The 14,403-nt window shown below is 46.8% G+C and overlaps 1 protein-coding gene across 1 annotated transcript in view; it reads right to left on the bottom strand.

Moving 5' to 3' along the window:
• Positions 1–595: 595 nt before the first annotated feature.
• Positions 596–14,403, bottom strand: part of LOC124788925 (trypsin-1-like) — a 123,401-nt gene continuing 109,593 nt past the window's right edge. Inside the window, exon 3 of the mRNA XM_047256208.1 lies at positions 596–967. Coding sequence (XP_047112164.1) covers positions 596–967 — 372 coding nt within the window. The remainder of the gene's footprint in view (positions 968–14,403) is intronic.

The raw sequence follows: 14,403 nt of genomic DNA, 5'->3' as shown, positions 1-14,403 counted from the left end.
ACACAGTGTAGTTAGATTTTTCGTTTTATTCAAAACTAAATAAATGCTTACATTTATGATCTAAAAACCATTTCTACAAATATTCAGACAAATATTTTAATCGTTAGGCCAGGACAGCACTACACAGTATATATGGAGAGATTCCATCGAGTTGTTGTTATTATTCGACATGTGCAAGTCTTAAAAACTACTTAAAAATTCTGTTCTACATTTTTTTCAGTGTACGTGTAAGGGCTCTAAAGAGTATATATTAACCCACATTCCGTGATGACATTTTTGATATAGGAAGTTTGATGTAAATCCATCGCAAATCAGATTTTTTTTTAATTTTTTGTTCTGTGACCAGTGTTGATGTGTAAGTGATCACTTTTCTGTTCTACTGATGCTGTACTCCATACGGTAAGCTATACACCAGAAACAGAAGATTAAATATTAGCCAGATGACAGGTTGAAATTAGTCGTAGAGTAATAAATAAAGAAGTAGCAGATTGTTGATGTTGTTCATACAAATGTCTACGGAAAAATATGTGCAGCATAACTTAAATATTTTACAGGTGCAGTGTGTGCTACAGACAGAACAGAGGGTGGAGACCGGTCAAGCGGCGCCTATGTGCTCAGTGATCCAGGGCCGCAGGGTGGCGACGTTGGAGAAGACGCCCGGCAGGCCGGGCCGCGCACAGCCCAGGCCCCACGACACGACGCCGACGAGGAGGCGGCGCTGCACCAGCGGGCCGCCGCTGTCGCCGTGGCAGGCGTCCCGACCGCCCTCGGGGAAGCCGGCGCAAAGCATGCGCTGCGTGATGCCGCCCAGGAAGGCGTACGCCTCGCCGCAGCGCCGCGGGTCCAGCACGGGCTCGGTGAGCGCCTGCAGCTGGGTGGCCGCCGGACCGTGCTCCGACAGCCTGCCCCAGCCGGTCACCGTCACCAGCGATCCCACGGCCGGTTCCTTTAATGGCAGTCCCGCTGCCTGCAAGTGCGGAACCCAAACAAATATTGAGTTTTCTCACTGTGAGAGAACTGAAGGGCCATCTGTTTTAATTGTAAAAAATCATTCAGGAGCGAAGAACGAATAAAATATTTCTTTACTGAAGACAACCGGTTTCGACAAACGTTGCTGTCATCTTCAGGTCTGAAAATCTGGAGTTGTAAAACATGTTAATTTTACGCCGAACCTCACGCACAAGATGCCAATTGGATAAAAATTAGCATATTATAAAAGGTTTATCATCGCTAATTTTTTTTAAAAACTTAAAGCACGATATACGATTACATATTGCTTAAAAATGCTTGTTGCATCATTCAAGCATGTAACAACATAACACATTTTTTTACGTATGCTGAACATATTCTAAACAGTCCGAATCCACTTTCAATTGCGTATAAGGTACCTTTCCATTTAAAGTGGATTCGCAGTGTTTGGAATATGTCCTACATATGTAAACAGATGTGCTACTGGTGCCTTGCTTGTATGATTTAACAAGCATTTGTGAGCAACAGGTATGTAGTCATGGCCTTTTTGCACAAAGTGCTTTATGTTTTTAAATATTTTAGAGATGAGAAGCCTTTTATAATGTCCTGATTGTTATCCACTTGACACCTTGCGCTCGAGGCTCAGACTAAAATGAATATGTTTTATAGCATAAGATTACAAGACCCGAATATGACAGCAAAGTCTGTTGAAACAGGTTGTCCTCAATAAAGAACTAGTTTATGCGACCTTGGCTATTGAAGTTTTGTTTACAAACAAATCATAGACAACATCGGACATCACACAGTAGTCAAAATAAATGTTGCATATTGCGGAAACATTAATATTGAACTACGTGGCCGCGCGGGATTAGCCGTGCGGTTTAAGGCGCTGCAGTCATGGACTGTGCGGCTGGTCCCAGGGGAGGTTCGAGTCCTCCTCGGGCATGGGTGTGTGTGTTTGTCCTTAGCATTATTTAGGTTCAGTAGTGTGAAAGTTTAGGGACTGATGACCTTAGCAGTTAAGTCCCATAAGATTTCACACACATTTGAACATTTCTGAACTTTGTGATACATAAATATGTTATGATATCAACACACTGGTTACGTTTTAATGCAATTCTAGCGGAAACAGTCAATGTTTCTGCCTTGAGGGCCAGTTTGTTCAGTCTGTTGCAACCGTGTCACCTGTAAACATAGCAGCACATCTGTTGTGCTTCAGAACGTTTTAGACCACAGTAACGTTTGATAAAGGGCTTCCTGCAGTCATTCAAACGAAAGAGGGAATGACACAGGAGGAAGTCGTTGTGAAAGTCACTCTGAGTCAAAATGATGTTTCTAGAATCTGGAACAAGTTCCTAACGATAGGAATAGTTGATGATCGTGACAGTAGTGGCCGCAGAAGAAAAACGAGTATGCAGGACTTATATCTGCATATAAGAGCAAGCATAAATCCTCAGTACAATGCTACATGTCTATAGTGCTACTTTCAAACAGCTGTAGGGCTGTAGGGGTGTAGGTGTCAACACAAACGATACGAAATAGGCTCCACGAGGAGCAATTACTTGCCAGAAGACGTCTGAAAGTTCCTCCTCTAAATTGGGTTCAGAGAGGGTCTGGTATCATATGGGCATGGCACCACTCTTTGTAGAGTGCAACGGAACCTTCGTTTCTGATGAGACCCTTATCAGTCTCCACACTTATATGAACGTATGGAGGCTACGTTTGCACCCTAACTGTATCGCAGACCAGCACCCTCCTCAAGATGGTTCAGTTATGTTTTGGGGTGGAATCATGATGACCGCAGGACACACATTGTGCCAGTACATGGGAGGATATCTGGTGTGAAGTATGAGGATGACATTCTTGCATACCATGTAACTCCTTTTTGTGACGGTTTGGAGTGGGAGTAAAACAGATGGACGACAATGCACGCCTTCATCGTCACACTCTAGTGAACACCTTCCTATTGGAGCATAGATCAGTGAGATGGAATGACTCCAGATGACAGCTGCATTGAGAACGCATGGGACGTGTGAAACCCAGCGGTTTGCAATCGCCCTGTCTCACCAGGTACCTCACAGGACATCACATTGAAATAAAACAAAACCACATTCACACAAATTATTGTGGTACACATAGCCATTCTGTTACTGGTACAGCCTGACTGGTATCTGGCAGTAGTGAGGCAGAGCTGAAGCCGGGATAGTCTGAATTGTTGACAAATTTATTGAAAATGGTGTCAGCAGATATGGCAACATCGAAAAAAGATTACATTATCAGATGACATCATGGGTTTTTCCACCATCCAATATCTGTCCCTTCCCCATCCATCCCCTTTTCTAACTAGGAATTGGAGGGAAACACTCAGTCTGTGCTGAACTGTTACTGTGGAAGGATCTCTTTACATCGTCATTTTTGACAAGTGCGGGTGTTATTCTGTTTGAAGAATTTTCTTCAGTTCACAATACCACTCGATATTGGGGGGAGGGGCGGGGGGGGGGGGGGGGGGAGAGGAGGGAATCTCAGAGAGGTGCGAGTACTGCCCTGTTGTGTCCAACAGCAACTACGTGCCCTATGTACACTGCTACAGATCATCAGTTTCAGTCAGTTACATAAAACTCACTTGCGCAGCTGTAGAGATCCGTCACATATTGCAAAAACAGTACAGCTACAAATCTTATGTAGGAATCGTATAACGATCCGATATACACATTAAATGTCGGGAAAAACAGTATGCCAACACAGCTAAATACCGTGCCTAAACTCCACCTACAAATCACAAAAAATCATAAACGTCTGTAAGCACAGCTACAGAAACAAACATATAGCACATATTGTGAAACACAGTGTACCAACTGTACTAAACATTGCCTTTTTTTTTTTTTTTTTTTGGTCATCAGTCTATGCTGACTGGTTTGATGCGGCCCACCACGAATTGCTTTCCTGTGCTAACCTCTTCATCTCAGAGTAGCACTTGCAACCTACGTCCTCAATTATTTGCTTAACGTATTCCAATCTCTGTCTTCCTCTACAGTTTTTGCCCTCTACACCTCCCTCTAGTACCATGGAAGTCATCCCCTCATCTCTTAGCAGATGTCCTATCATCCTGTCCCTTCTCCTTATCAGTGTTTTCCACATATTCCTTTCCTCTCCGATTCTGCCTAGAACCTCCTCATTTCTTACCTTATCAGTCCACCTAATTTTCAACATTCGTCTATAGCACCACATCTCAAATGCTTCGATTCTCTTCTGTTCCGGTTTTCCCACAGTCCATGTTTCACTACCATACAATGCTATACTCCAGACATACATCCTCAGAAATTTCTTCCTCAAATTAAGGCCGGTATTTGATATTAGTAGACTTCTCTTGGCCAGAAATGCCTTTTTTGCCATAGCGAGTCTGCTTTTGATGTCCTCCTTGCTCCGTCCGTCATTGGTTACCTTACTGCCTGGGTAGCAGAATTCCTTACGTTCATTCACTTCGTGACCATCAATCCTGATGTTAAGTTTCTCGCTGTTCTCATTTCTACTACTTCTCATTACCTTCGTCTTTCTCCGATTTACTCTCAAACCATACTGTGCACTCATTAGACTGTTCATTCCGTTCAGCAGATCATTTAATTCTTGTTCGCTTTCACTCAGGACAGCAATGTCATCAGCGAATCGTATCATTGATATCCTTTCACCTTGTATTTTAATTCCACTCCTGAACCTTTCTTTTATTTCCATCATTGCTTCCTCGATGTACAGATTGAAGAATAGGGGCGAAAGGCCACAGCCTTGTCTCACACCCTTCTTAATACGAGTACTTCGTTCTTGATCGTCCACTCTTATTATTCCCTCTTGGTTGTTGTACATATTGTATATGACCCGTCTCCCCCTATAGCTTACCCCTACTTTTTTCAGAATCTCGAACAGCTTGCACCATTTTATATTGTCGAAGGCTTTTTCCAGGTCGACAAATCCTATGAAAGTGTCTTGATTTTTCTTTAGCCTTGCTTCCATTATTAGCCGTAACGTCAGAATTGCCTCTCTCGTCCCTTTACTTCTCCTAAAGCCAAACTGATCGTCACCTAGCGCATTCTCAATTTTCTTTTCCATTCTTCTGTATATTATTCTTGTAAGCAGCTTCGATGCATGAGCTGTTAAGCTGATTGTGCGATAATTCTCGTACTTGTCAGCTCTTGCCGTCTTCGGAATTGCGTGGATGATGCTTTTCCGAAAGTCAGATGGTATATCGCCAGACTCATATATTCTGCACACCAACGTGAATAGTCGTTTTGTTGCCACTTCCCCCAATGATTTTAGAAATTCTGGTCGAATGTTATTATCCCTTCTGCCTTATTTGACCGTAAGTCCTCCAAAGCTCTTTTAAATTCCGATTCTAATACTGGATCCCCTATCTCTTCTAAATCGACTCCTGTTTCTTCTTCTATCACGTCAGACAAATCCTCACCCTCATAGAGGCTTTCAATGTATTCTCTCCACCTATCTGCTCTCCCCTCTGCATTTAACAGTGGAATTCCCGTTGCACTCTTAATGTTACCACCGTTGCTTTTAATGTCACCAAAGGTTGTTTTGACTTTCCTGTATGCTGAGTCTGTCCTTCCGACAATCATATCTTTTTCGTTGTCTTCAGATTTTTCCTGCTGCCATTTCGTCTTAGCTTCCCTGCACTTCCTATTTATTTCATTCCTCAGCGACTTGTGTTTCTGTATTCCTGATTTTCCCGGAACATGTTTGTACTTCCTCCTTTCATCAATCAACTGAAGTATTTCTTCTGTTACCCACGGTTTCTTCGCAGCTACCTTCTTTGTACCTATGTTTTCCTTCCCAACTTCTGTGATGGCCCTTTTTAGAGATGTCCATTCCTCTTCAACTGTACTGCCTACTGCGCTGTTCCTTATTGCTGTATCTATAGCCTTAGAGAACTTCAAACGTATCTCGTCATTCCTTAGTACTTCCGTATCGCACTTCTTTGCGTATTGATTCTTCCTGACTAATGTCTTGAACTTCAGCCTACTCTTCATCACTACCATATTGTGATCTGAGTCTATATCTGCTCCTGGGTACGCCTTACAATCCAGTATCTGATTTCGGAATCTCTGTCTGACCATGATGTAATCTAATTGAAATCTTCCCGTATCTCCCGTCCTTTTCCTAGTATACTTCCTCCTCTTGTGATTCTTGAACAGGGTATTCGCTATTACTAGCTGAAACTTGTTACAGAACTCAATTAGTCTTTCTCCTCTTTCATTCCTTGTCCCAAGCCCATATTCTCCTGTAACCTTTTCTTCTACTCCTTCCACTACAACTGCATTCCAGTTGCCCATGACTACTAGATTTTCGTCCCCCTTTACATACTGCATTACCCTTTCAATATCCTCATACACTTTCTCTATCTGTTCATCTTCAGCTTGCGACGTCGGCATGTATACCTGAACTATCGTTGTCGGTGTTGGTCTACTGTCGACTCTTATTAGAACAACCCGGTCACTGAACTGTTCACAGTAACACATCCTCTGCCCTACCTTCCTATTCATAACGAATCCTACACCTGTTACACCATTTTCTGCTGCTGTTGATATTACCCGATACTCATCTGACCAGAAATCCTTGTCTTCCTTCCACTTCACATCACTGACCCCTACTATATCTAGAATGAGCCTTTGCATTTCCCTTTTCAGATTTCCTAGTTTCCCTACCACGTTCAAGCTTCTGACATTCCACGCCCCGACTCGCAGAACGTTATCCTTTTGTAAATTATTCAATCTTTTTCTCATGGTAACCTTCCCCTTGGCAGTCCCCTCCCGGAGGTCCGAATGGGGGACTATTCCGGAATCTTTTGCCAATGGAGATATCATCATGACACTTCTTCAATTACAGGCCACATGTCCTGTGGATACACGTTACGTGTCTTTAATGCAGTGGTTTCCATTGCCTTCTGCATCCTCATGTCGTTGATCATTGCTAATTCTTCCGCCTTTAGGGGCAATTTCCCACCCCTAGGACAAGAGAGTGGCCTGAACCTCTATCCGCTCCTCCGCCCGCTTTGACAAGGCCGTTGGCAGAATGAGGCTGACTTCTTATGCCGGAAATCTTCGGCCGCCAATGCCGATTATTTTATTAAAATTTAAACAGTGGCGGGGATCGAACCCGGGACCGATGACGTTTTGATTATGAATCAAAGACTCTACCCCTTTTCTTCTTTTTTCTTTTTGTATTTTTTTCTTTTTTATTCTTTTTTTATTTTTTATTATTTTTCTTTTTTCTTTTTATTATTTTTGTTTTTGTAGTTTTTTCTTTTTTGACCACTTTTTTACCTTAAAAAGCCCCTTAGGAAAATTGAACTTAAAAAAACACCAAAGTGCCACCGCCACGTTTCATCCTATAACAAAAGAATCTGATCCACTTCAGGCGTTGGCTCCTGAGTAAACCCACCCCAGAGAGCTGCCTATATACCAGGGGAAATATGGGAAATCAAGGTTAGGGCTATCCTTTGGCACTTTTTTTTTTCATCATGATTACATTTAGGGAACGTGTACAAATGAGAATTCTAATAACTAAATGTTACAAGTAAGTGCTACAACAACAAAGGTGGCATAAAAGAGTAATCAAAAAATATAAATCACTGATGTAATTCCAACTAAACGCTCTTCAATAATGTAACTGGTTCCACTTGGAGCCTCGCCATCGTTATCAGATATCTCCAGTAGCGCCTTTGAATGGCATCTGCAACGGAGGCATTCTGCTTCGCTAGTGCCTCCAGCAAAACAGCATCCTTGCAGCATCTTGTCTCCTCCTTCGCTCATGGCTGACAAGGCAGGAACAACCAGTAATCAAGCTGCTCTTTCTCTCCGTCGCTAAAGATGTAGGCGACGGTAAGTCCTTTGAACCACGTAAGCGCATGATATTTAGCAGCCGGAAAGTAAGTTTCATCGGGACAGAGTAGGGTCTGAGGGTCAATCATATCAGGTGTGACCCGGAGGTAACAAGCCAATATCTTCTGTGTTAGTCGCCAAACTCCGGACGATGATGCGCAAGTAAAACGGTGTTCATCGGTATCCAAAAGGTGACAATCTGGGCAATAAGGGGAGTCTGCCAGTCCAATAGTGTGAAGTCGCTGTCGTGTGGCATATTTTTTGTTGGCGATCTGATACCACTTCGAACGCACCGTGGATGACAGAAAGTTGTGGTGTATCGTTTTCCACACTCTTGGCCAGTGAACCGTAGGGTACTTGTTTTCCACCACGTTATGGGGAACAGCCCGCAGAAGGTTGGTATAAAAATCTTTCGCCTTTGGTGGACGTGTGGCGGAGAGGCTCGAGCTGACATAGCTGTAATCAAGAATGAAGGTCGACACATGGGAGAGCTGTGGTGCGACGTGCGCTACCGACACCGGCGGGACGTTAGAGACTGGCATCAGAACCTGTAGTAAACGACCCGCGAGAGAGGTATATTGACTATTCCATCGTTTCCTCATGTTGCTCATGTAAAGGGCAGCTGCTCTCGCCCTGACGTTGACCAATCCCAGCCCTCCTTTGTGCACTGGGAGGGTAAGAGTGTCGTATCGTACTTTAAAGATATGACCTGCGGAAACGTAGTAACTGAAGGCCGCCTGAATCCGGCGACCTATCTGCAGCGGTAGTGCGAGGACCTGTGCCACGTGGTTGAGTTTTGATGCCACATAGAGGTTCAGGTATTCAACACGTTGTAACTGATTCAAGTCCCGGAGCAGGTTCTGTTGCACCATTGCGCGTATAATCTGTAATAACCGTCGGTAGTTTGCTGCAGCGGTTTTACGTACATCTTTCTTGAACGTGATTCCCAAATATCGCAGATCAGAAACTGGTGGGAGGGGAGCGAGGGCTTCCGGTCTGAGACCACGTCCAATATCCAACGCCGCCGACTTGTTGATGTTCAGAAGACTGCCTGCGGCCTGTCCGTATCGCTCAATCCAGATTAGTACGCTTTGAACTTCGTCATTGGAACGAACCAGCAGTAGCAGGTCGTCAGCGTATGTCCTATAGCGAAAGGTGACGTCCCGCAGCGTGATGCCAGATAGACGGTGGTTAAGGCCCCCTAGGAGTGGCTCGAGTGCGATTGCATAAAGGTAGGTAGAAAGGGGACAACCCTGTCGTAGAGACCTCTTAATGGGTACTGGTCCTACCGTCCTTCCATTGACCTGGACGTGTGAGCTGGCTGCCGTCCAAAGACGCCGTAGGGTGTCGATGAGGTCCGGGGGGAATCCCATACAGCCCATCACTCGTAGGACGAAGTTGTGGTGCACTCTATCAAAGGCGCGGTTGCAATCGACGGAGACGATCGCCGCTCTCAGACGGCACGCAGAAGCGATCGCTATTAAGTCCCTGCAGTCACCGGTGGCCATGTGTATGTTGGCTTCTCCCCCCTGCGACGTCTGTTCTGGAGCGAGGATCATCGGCAAAGTCGTCTTAATACGGCTCGCCATAATCCTGGTGAAAATCTTTTAATCGGCGTTCAGCACTGTAAGCGGCCGATAGACGTTAATCGATAGCCCTCCACCTGGCTTGTGTACCGGTATGAGAAGACCTTCTACAAACGCTGGCGGCACAACACAGACTGGAGACATAAGTTCGCGGAACATTATAACCCAGCGAGGCATCATGATGTCATGGAAAGTCCGGTAGAATTCGATGGGCAATCCATCAGGTCCAGGAGACTTATTGGCCGCACCTTTGTCCACGGCGTCTTCGACTTCTTCGAGTAAGATTTCCTCTGTTAGTGCATTCACGGTAGCCTCGTCGATAGTACGTGTTACCTGGTGTAACACTTCAGTAGTGGCCTTGTCATCGACGGTTCTTTCCTTGTAAAGATAACCAAAATGATTCTCCACCGCCTTTACTATGCTTGCTTGGGTCGTACATAAGCGACCGTCGTGTGTCCTGAGTTGTGTGATTAAATGTTGGCGTTGTCGGCGCTTATCCGCCACAACGTGGTGCATAGTGGTTTCCTCTGCAACCGTTCGGTCGTGCCGTCGCGAGCGGACTACTGCAACTTCTAGTCGGCGCTTCGTCAATGACAGTATGTGAGCCTTGATTCAGCTTTGGTCATGTTGTCTCTCCGGGGAAGGGGGTAAGGCGTCGAGGTTCTTGAGTGCCGCGTAGTAAAAATCGAGGGTCTGTCGATGCCACGCAGTCACGTCCTTGCCATATCGCGTAAGTGTCCTACGGATTGCTGGTTTGGCACAGAGGAGCCACCACTCCAGGGTCCAGGTGTATCGTGGGTGGCGGCGTTCACAGTCAGTCCACGTTGCTGCAACTTGCCGACGGCAATCCAGGTCCTGGAGATGAGTTATGTTGAACTTCCAAAAGCCATTGCTGCGCTAGACTTGTTGGGGGCGTAGGTGTATAGTGCAGATATAGGCACTGTGATCGGAATAGGCTTGAGGCCTTAGTTCGGCGTCCACCACACCTTGTGTGAGATCTTGTGACACATATATGCGAGCAAGTCGGCTGGCCGAACGACTGGTAAGATGAGTGTGGCCAGAGCGGTGACCGTGGACTTTTTCCCACGTGTCGCACAAGTGAAGTTCTTGGATCACCGCACCCAGTTCCGGACAAGGCATGTAATGTGGGATTTGGTCCTTGGGGTGAAGTACGCAATTAAAATCGCCGACGAAGACGCTGTGGTCGTATCGTCCAAGGAAAAGGGGAGTGACATCTGTGGAGTAGAATCTGGCGCGGTCGTGACGTCTTGTGGTACCCAACGGCGCGTAAACGTTAATGAATCGGGTGTTGAGTGCCGTAAATGCAATTCCTTGCGCGGAGGGAAGAAACGTGACGTCGGTAACTGCAATACCTTCACGCACTAATATTGCCACTCCAGTGTCTGCAGGGCTACCGGGCGTCACATGTGTGGCGTAACCGTAAAAGTGCGGGAGTGCAGTCGTTTTCACTTCTTGTAGGAAAGCAAAGTCAACTCCCATGGCTCGTATGGTTTCTTTCAAAAGTTGGAGCTTAACAGGAGAACTGATCATGTTGATATTCATTGTCGCCAGGCGGTAAGCCTGGCAACGTGTTGTTTGGGCGAGGTTATCCATGTTGAAGTTGGAGAGAAGCGAACATCGGACGTGATGTCACCCCCCGCCGAACGCGGTCCTCCTTGTGCTGCTTATGCTGCATGATCCGGCGGCGCCTCAGCTGGCCGCGGATCGGGATCTTGTGTCTCGACGTCCTCGGCCCACGAAGCGGGCGCGGATGTCTGTTCATGTTCCATAGCCTCGGAATGTTTGGTAGTAAGGGAGCGGGCGACTTCGCTGCCTGCACTGGTACCTACCCGCTGCTCACTGTTTCTGTCAATGGGCTGATGTTCGAAAGCTGCATGTTTTTCTGACTGTTCTGCAAGGTTGGAGTCAGTGGAAACAGCCTCAGCTTCGCGGCTGGCTTCTTGAGTGGTCAGTTGTTCTTCCCCGGCCGAATGCGAACTGCTGTGTTCCGACACGGTCCGACAACGTCGCTTTCGGCGTTTCGGTGATCGCTGTTTCCGTACATGGCCTTCATTGTCAGAAGACGGCACTGACTCACGCTCCGCCGGAACAAACGCTTCGGTCGGTACAATAAGGGAATCAATTGCCATCTTGCCGACGTCAATGTCTCTCGCGTTCGGTAGCTCCAGAGTCGTAGTACTATTTTCCACCACTGTCCAGGTCGGCAGATCATCCAGGTTTTTGTCCGTGGAAAGTGATTCTTGTTCCGCTGAAGCGGTCGGCCGTGTCTGTTGTGTGGAGAACGTCGTGAGCGCCGCCGCGTAAGTCACGGGTAGAATAGTCGTCGCCGCTGGTGGTGCAACGTCCTTCGGTGGGAGTTGTGTGATCCGACGCTGGAGGCACTCGGAACGAAGGTGTCCTTATTTGCCGCATCCGGAACACGTCTTCGGCTGGCCGTCATAAATAACTATGGCCCGGCATCCTCCTATCTATAGATAGGATGGCACGTGGCGTTGGAGATCTATGCGCACTTGGCGTACTCCATTGAGTTCTGGATACGTCTTAAAGTGGGTCCATTTTTCAGCCACGTTTTCGTGTACCGTGCCGTAGGGGCGGAGCGCCGCTACAACTTCTGCCGCTGGGAGTTCAAATGGAAGTTCGAATATGCGTATAGTCCGCAGTCCCATTGCGGCATGGCCGACCTCGACGTTGCCAACATTGCCATTTGCGTGGCAGAAGCGGAATTCTTGTTTCATATCACGAAGCACCTTGTCGCATGTAGTTTCGTTTATGAGCTTTATATAGACCGTGCTACTGACGATCGAAAAGTGAATGCCGACAATGTCGGCAGCCGGGATCTTGGCTTCCTCTTTTAAAAAGCGTTCGACTTAGAGCGCCTTTGGTCGGGTAAAGTCGTTCCGAAATGTGTATTTCAAGGTTGATCTTCTGTATTCGTTTGCCATGGTCTTGTAGCGCTACGGCGTCACGTTAGTGTCGGACGAAGAAAGTAAACAAGGCGCGCGGGCTCTCTCTGACAGCGGAGAGAACACACCGCACGTCTGCTTCGCTCGGCTGCGAGAGCCGCACTACCCCTAGACCACGATTCCATTACCTACAGATCGTAAACATGCACCTTATATATCGAAAATGTAGTCTATATATCAGAAACGGATATCCACCGGCATCTTCCAAGAGAGAGCCAAGCAAATGAGCGTCGAAGATGCGTGAGAGTAAGCGTAGTTTGAGGCTGACACACTGCCGGCGCCCTGACTCAGCATGCCCATTAACATCGGTGTCCCGAAGCCTAATGCATGTGCATAGGTCACCAGAGAGCTAAATATTACTTCTACTACTACTAAATTAAGCTCCGTCCGAACAGGCCTCGAAAGAAGCTAACGGCTCTGACCGACCGCCGTGTCATCCTCAGCCTATAGGCGTCACTGGAAAATAGAGGGCATGTGGTCAGCACATCATTCTCCCAGCCTTGTCGGTTTTAGTGACCGGAGCCGCTACTTCCTCAATTTGCCTCACAAGGGCCGAGTGCACCCCACGTGCCAACAGCGCTCAGCAGACCGAACGGTCACCGACCGATGTACTAGCCGAGCACGACAGTGCTTAACTTCGGTGATCTGACGGAAACCGATGTTACCACTGTGGCAAAGCCATTGACTCACCAGAGAGCAGTCCGCCCCGGTAGCTGAGTGGTCAGCGTGACAGACTGTCAATCCTAAGGGCCCGGGTTCGATTCCCGGCTGGGTCGGAGATTTTCTCCACTCAGGGACTGGGTGTTGTGTTGTCCTAATCATCATCATTTCATCCCCATCGACACGCAGGTCGCCGAAGTGGCGTCAAATCGAAAGACCTGCACCAGGCGAACGGTCTACCCGACGGGAGGCCCTAGCCACACGACATTTCCATTTACCAGAGAGCAAGTGATTAAATGTAGCGCCTCAGGCTGCCTCGCCCAGAAGTACTGCATCGCTGCCCCTGACTGCGTATTCGGGCACAGAATGCACCACATGAAAACCACATGGCGGCTGGGGGAACTACTGCATTAGACGACACGTGACAGTACACGCCAGAGTGCTCTAGCAGTGGCTGCCTGTATCTCAACCAACCTCCTCACTAGCTGGTGGCTGCAAGTAACCTGCTGCCCTTCGTGGAGACGTGTGCAGGCTGACGTTTGATCCCACAGCCTTTCGTTGTCCCCATTGTTGATCTGCATAACCACTTCTAGTAATGCCCGTTGGACTTGCGCAAGTGATTCACAGTGCTCTTGAGGCACCGGTGGGACAAGAGACCATGTGTGGGCAGGTGCTATTGAGGCTGAGCTTCCTGTCTTCAAGCAAAGCCCATCAGAAAATCGTTAAGCATCGAAACGTTGTGTCTATCGGTGACGTGGCAGCGGCAGCGTTTCCTGTCCTCACGCACATACATGAGTGCTTTCTGGATGCTTCAGAGACATCACTAGGCTTGTCCTGAATTGCAAAAGCCATCCTATTCTTTTCTGAAGTTGTGGCAAACGCCTGGCCTCTTAAATATCACAAACATCCACTTTTCACTACCAACGAGCAATATATTTCCCATCTCCCCACCTGCAAATCGTCAAGCATATTTCCTCCCTAAAGATGTGTATTCGAGAGACATCTGGAAACGCCAATGCTGTGGTGTACAGGAAGGTGTCGAAGTTGATTGACTGTAGGATACAGGATAACTTAGACAAAATTTCTAGTTGGAATAATGAATGGCAGCTAGCTCTAAATGAAGAAAAATGTAATTAATGCAGAAGAGTAGCAACAACCACACTGTAATATTCATATCCAGTATAAGTAGGCTCCTGCTTACCACAGTCACCAGATTCCAATATCTGGGCTTAGTGTAGTAAAACGATATGAAATTGAATGAGCATCAGAGGACTGAGACTTGGGTTTATTGGAAGAATTTTGAAAAAGTAAGGTTTATCTATA

This window comes from Schistocerca piceifrons, chromosome 3 (genome assembly GCF_021461385.2).
Source record: "Schistocerca piceifrons isolate TAMUIC-IGC-003096 chromosome 3, iqSchPice1.1, whole genome shotgun sequence".
Lineage (NCBI taxonomy): Eukaryota > Metazoa > Arthropoda > Insecta > Orthoptera > Acrididae > Schistocerca > Schistocerca piceifrons.
The sequence above is the reverse complement of the archived record's forward strand: the minus strand, read 5'-3'. Positions and strand labels throughout refer to the sequence as shown.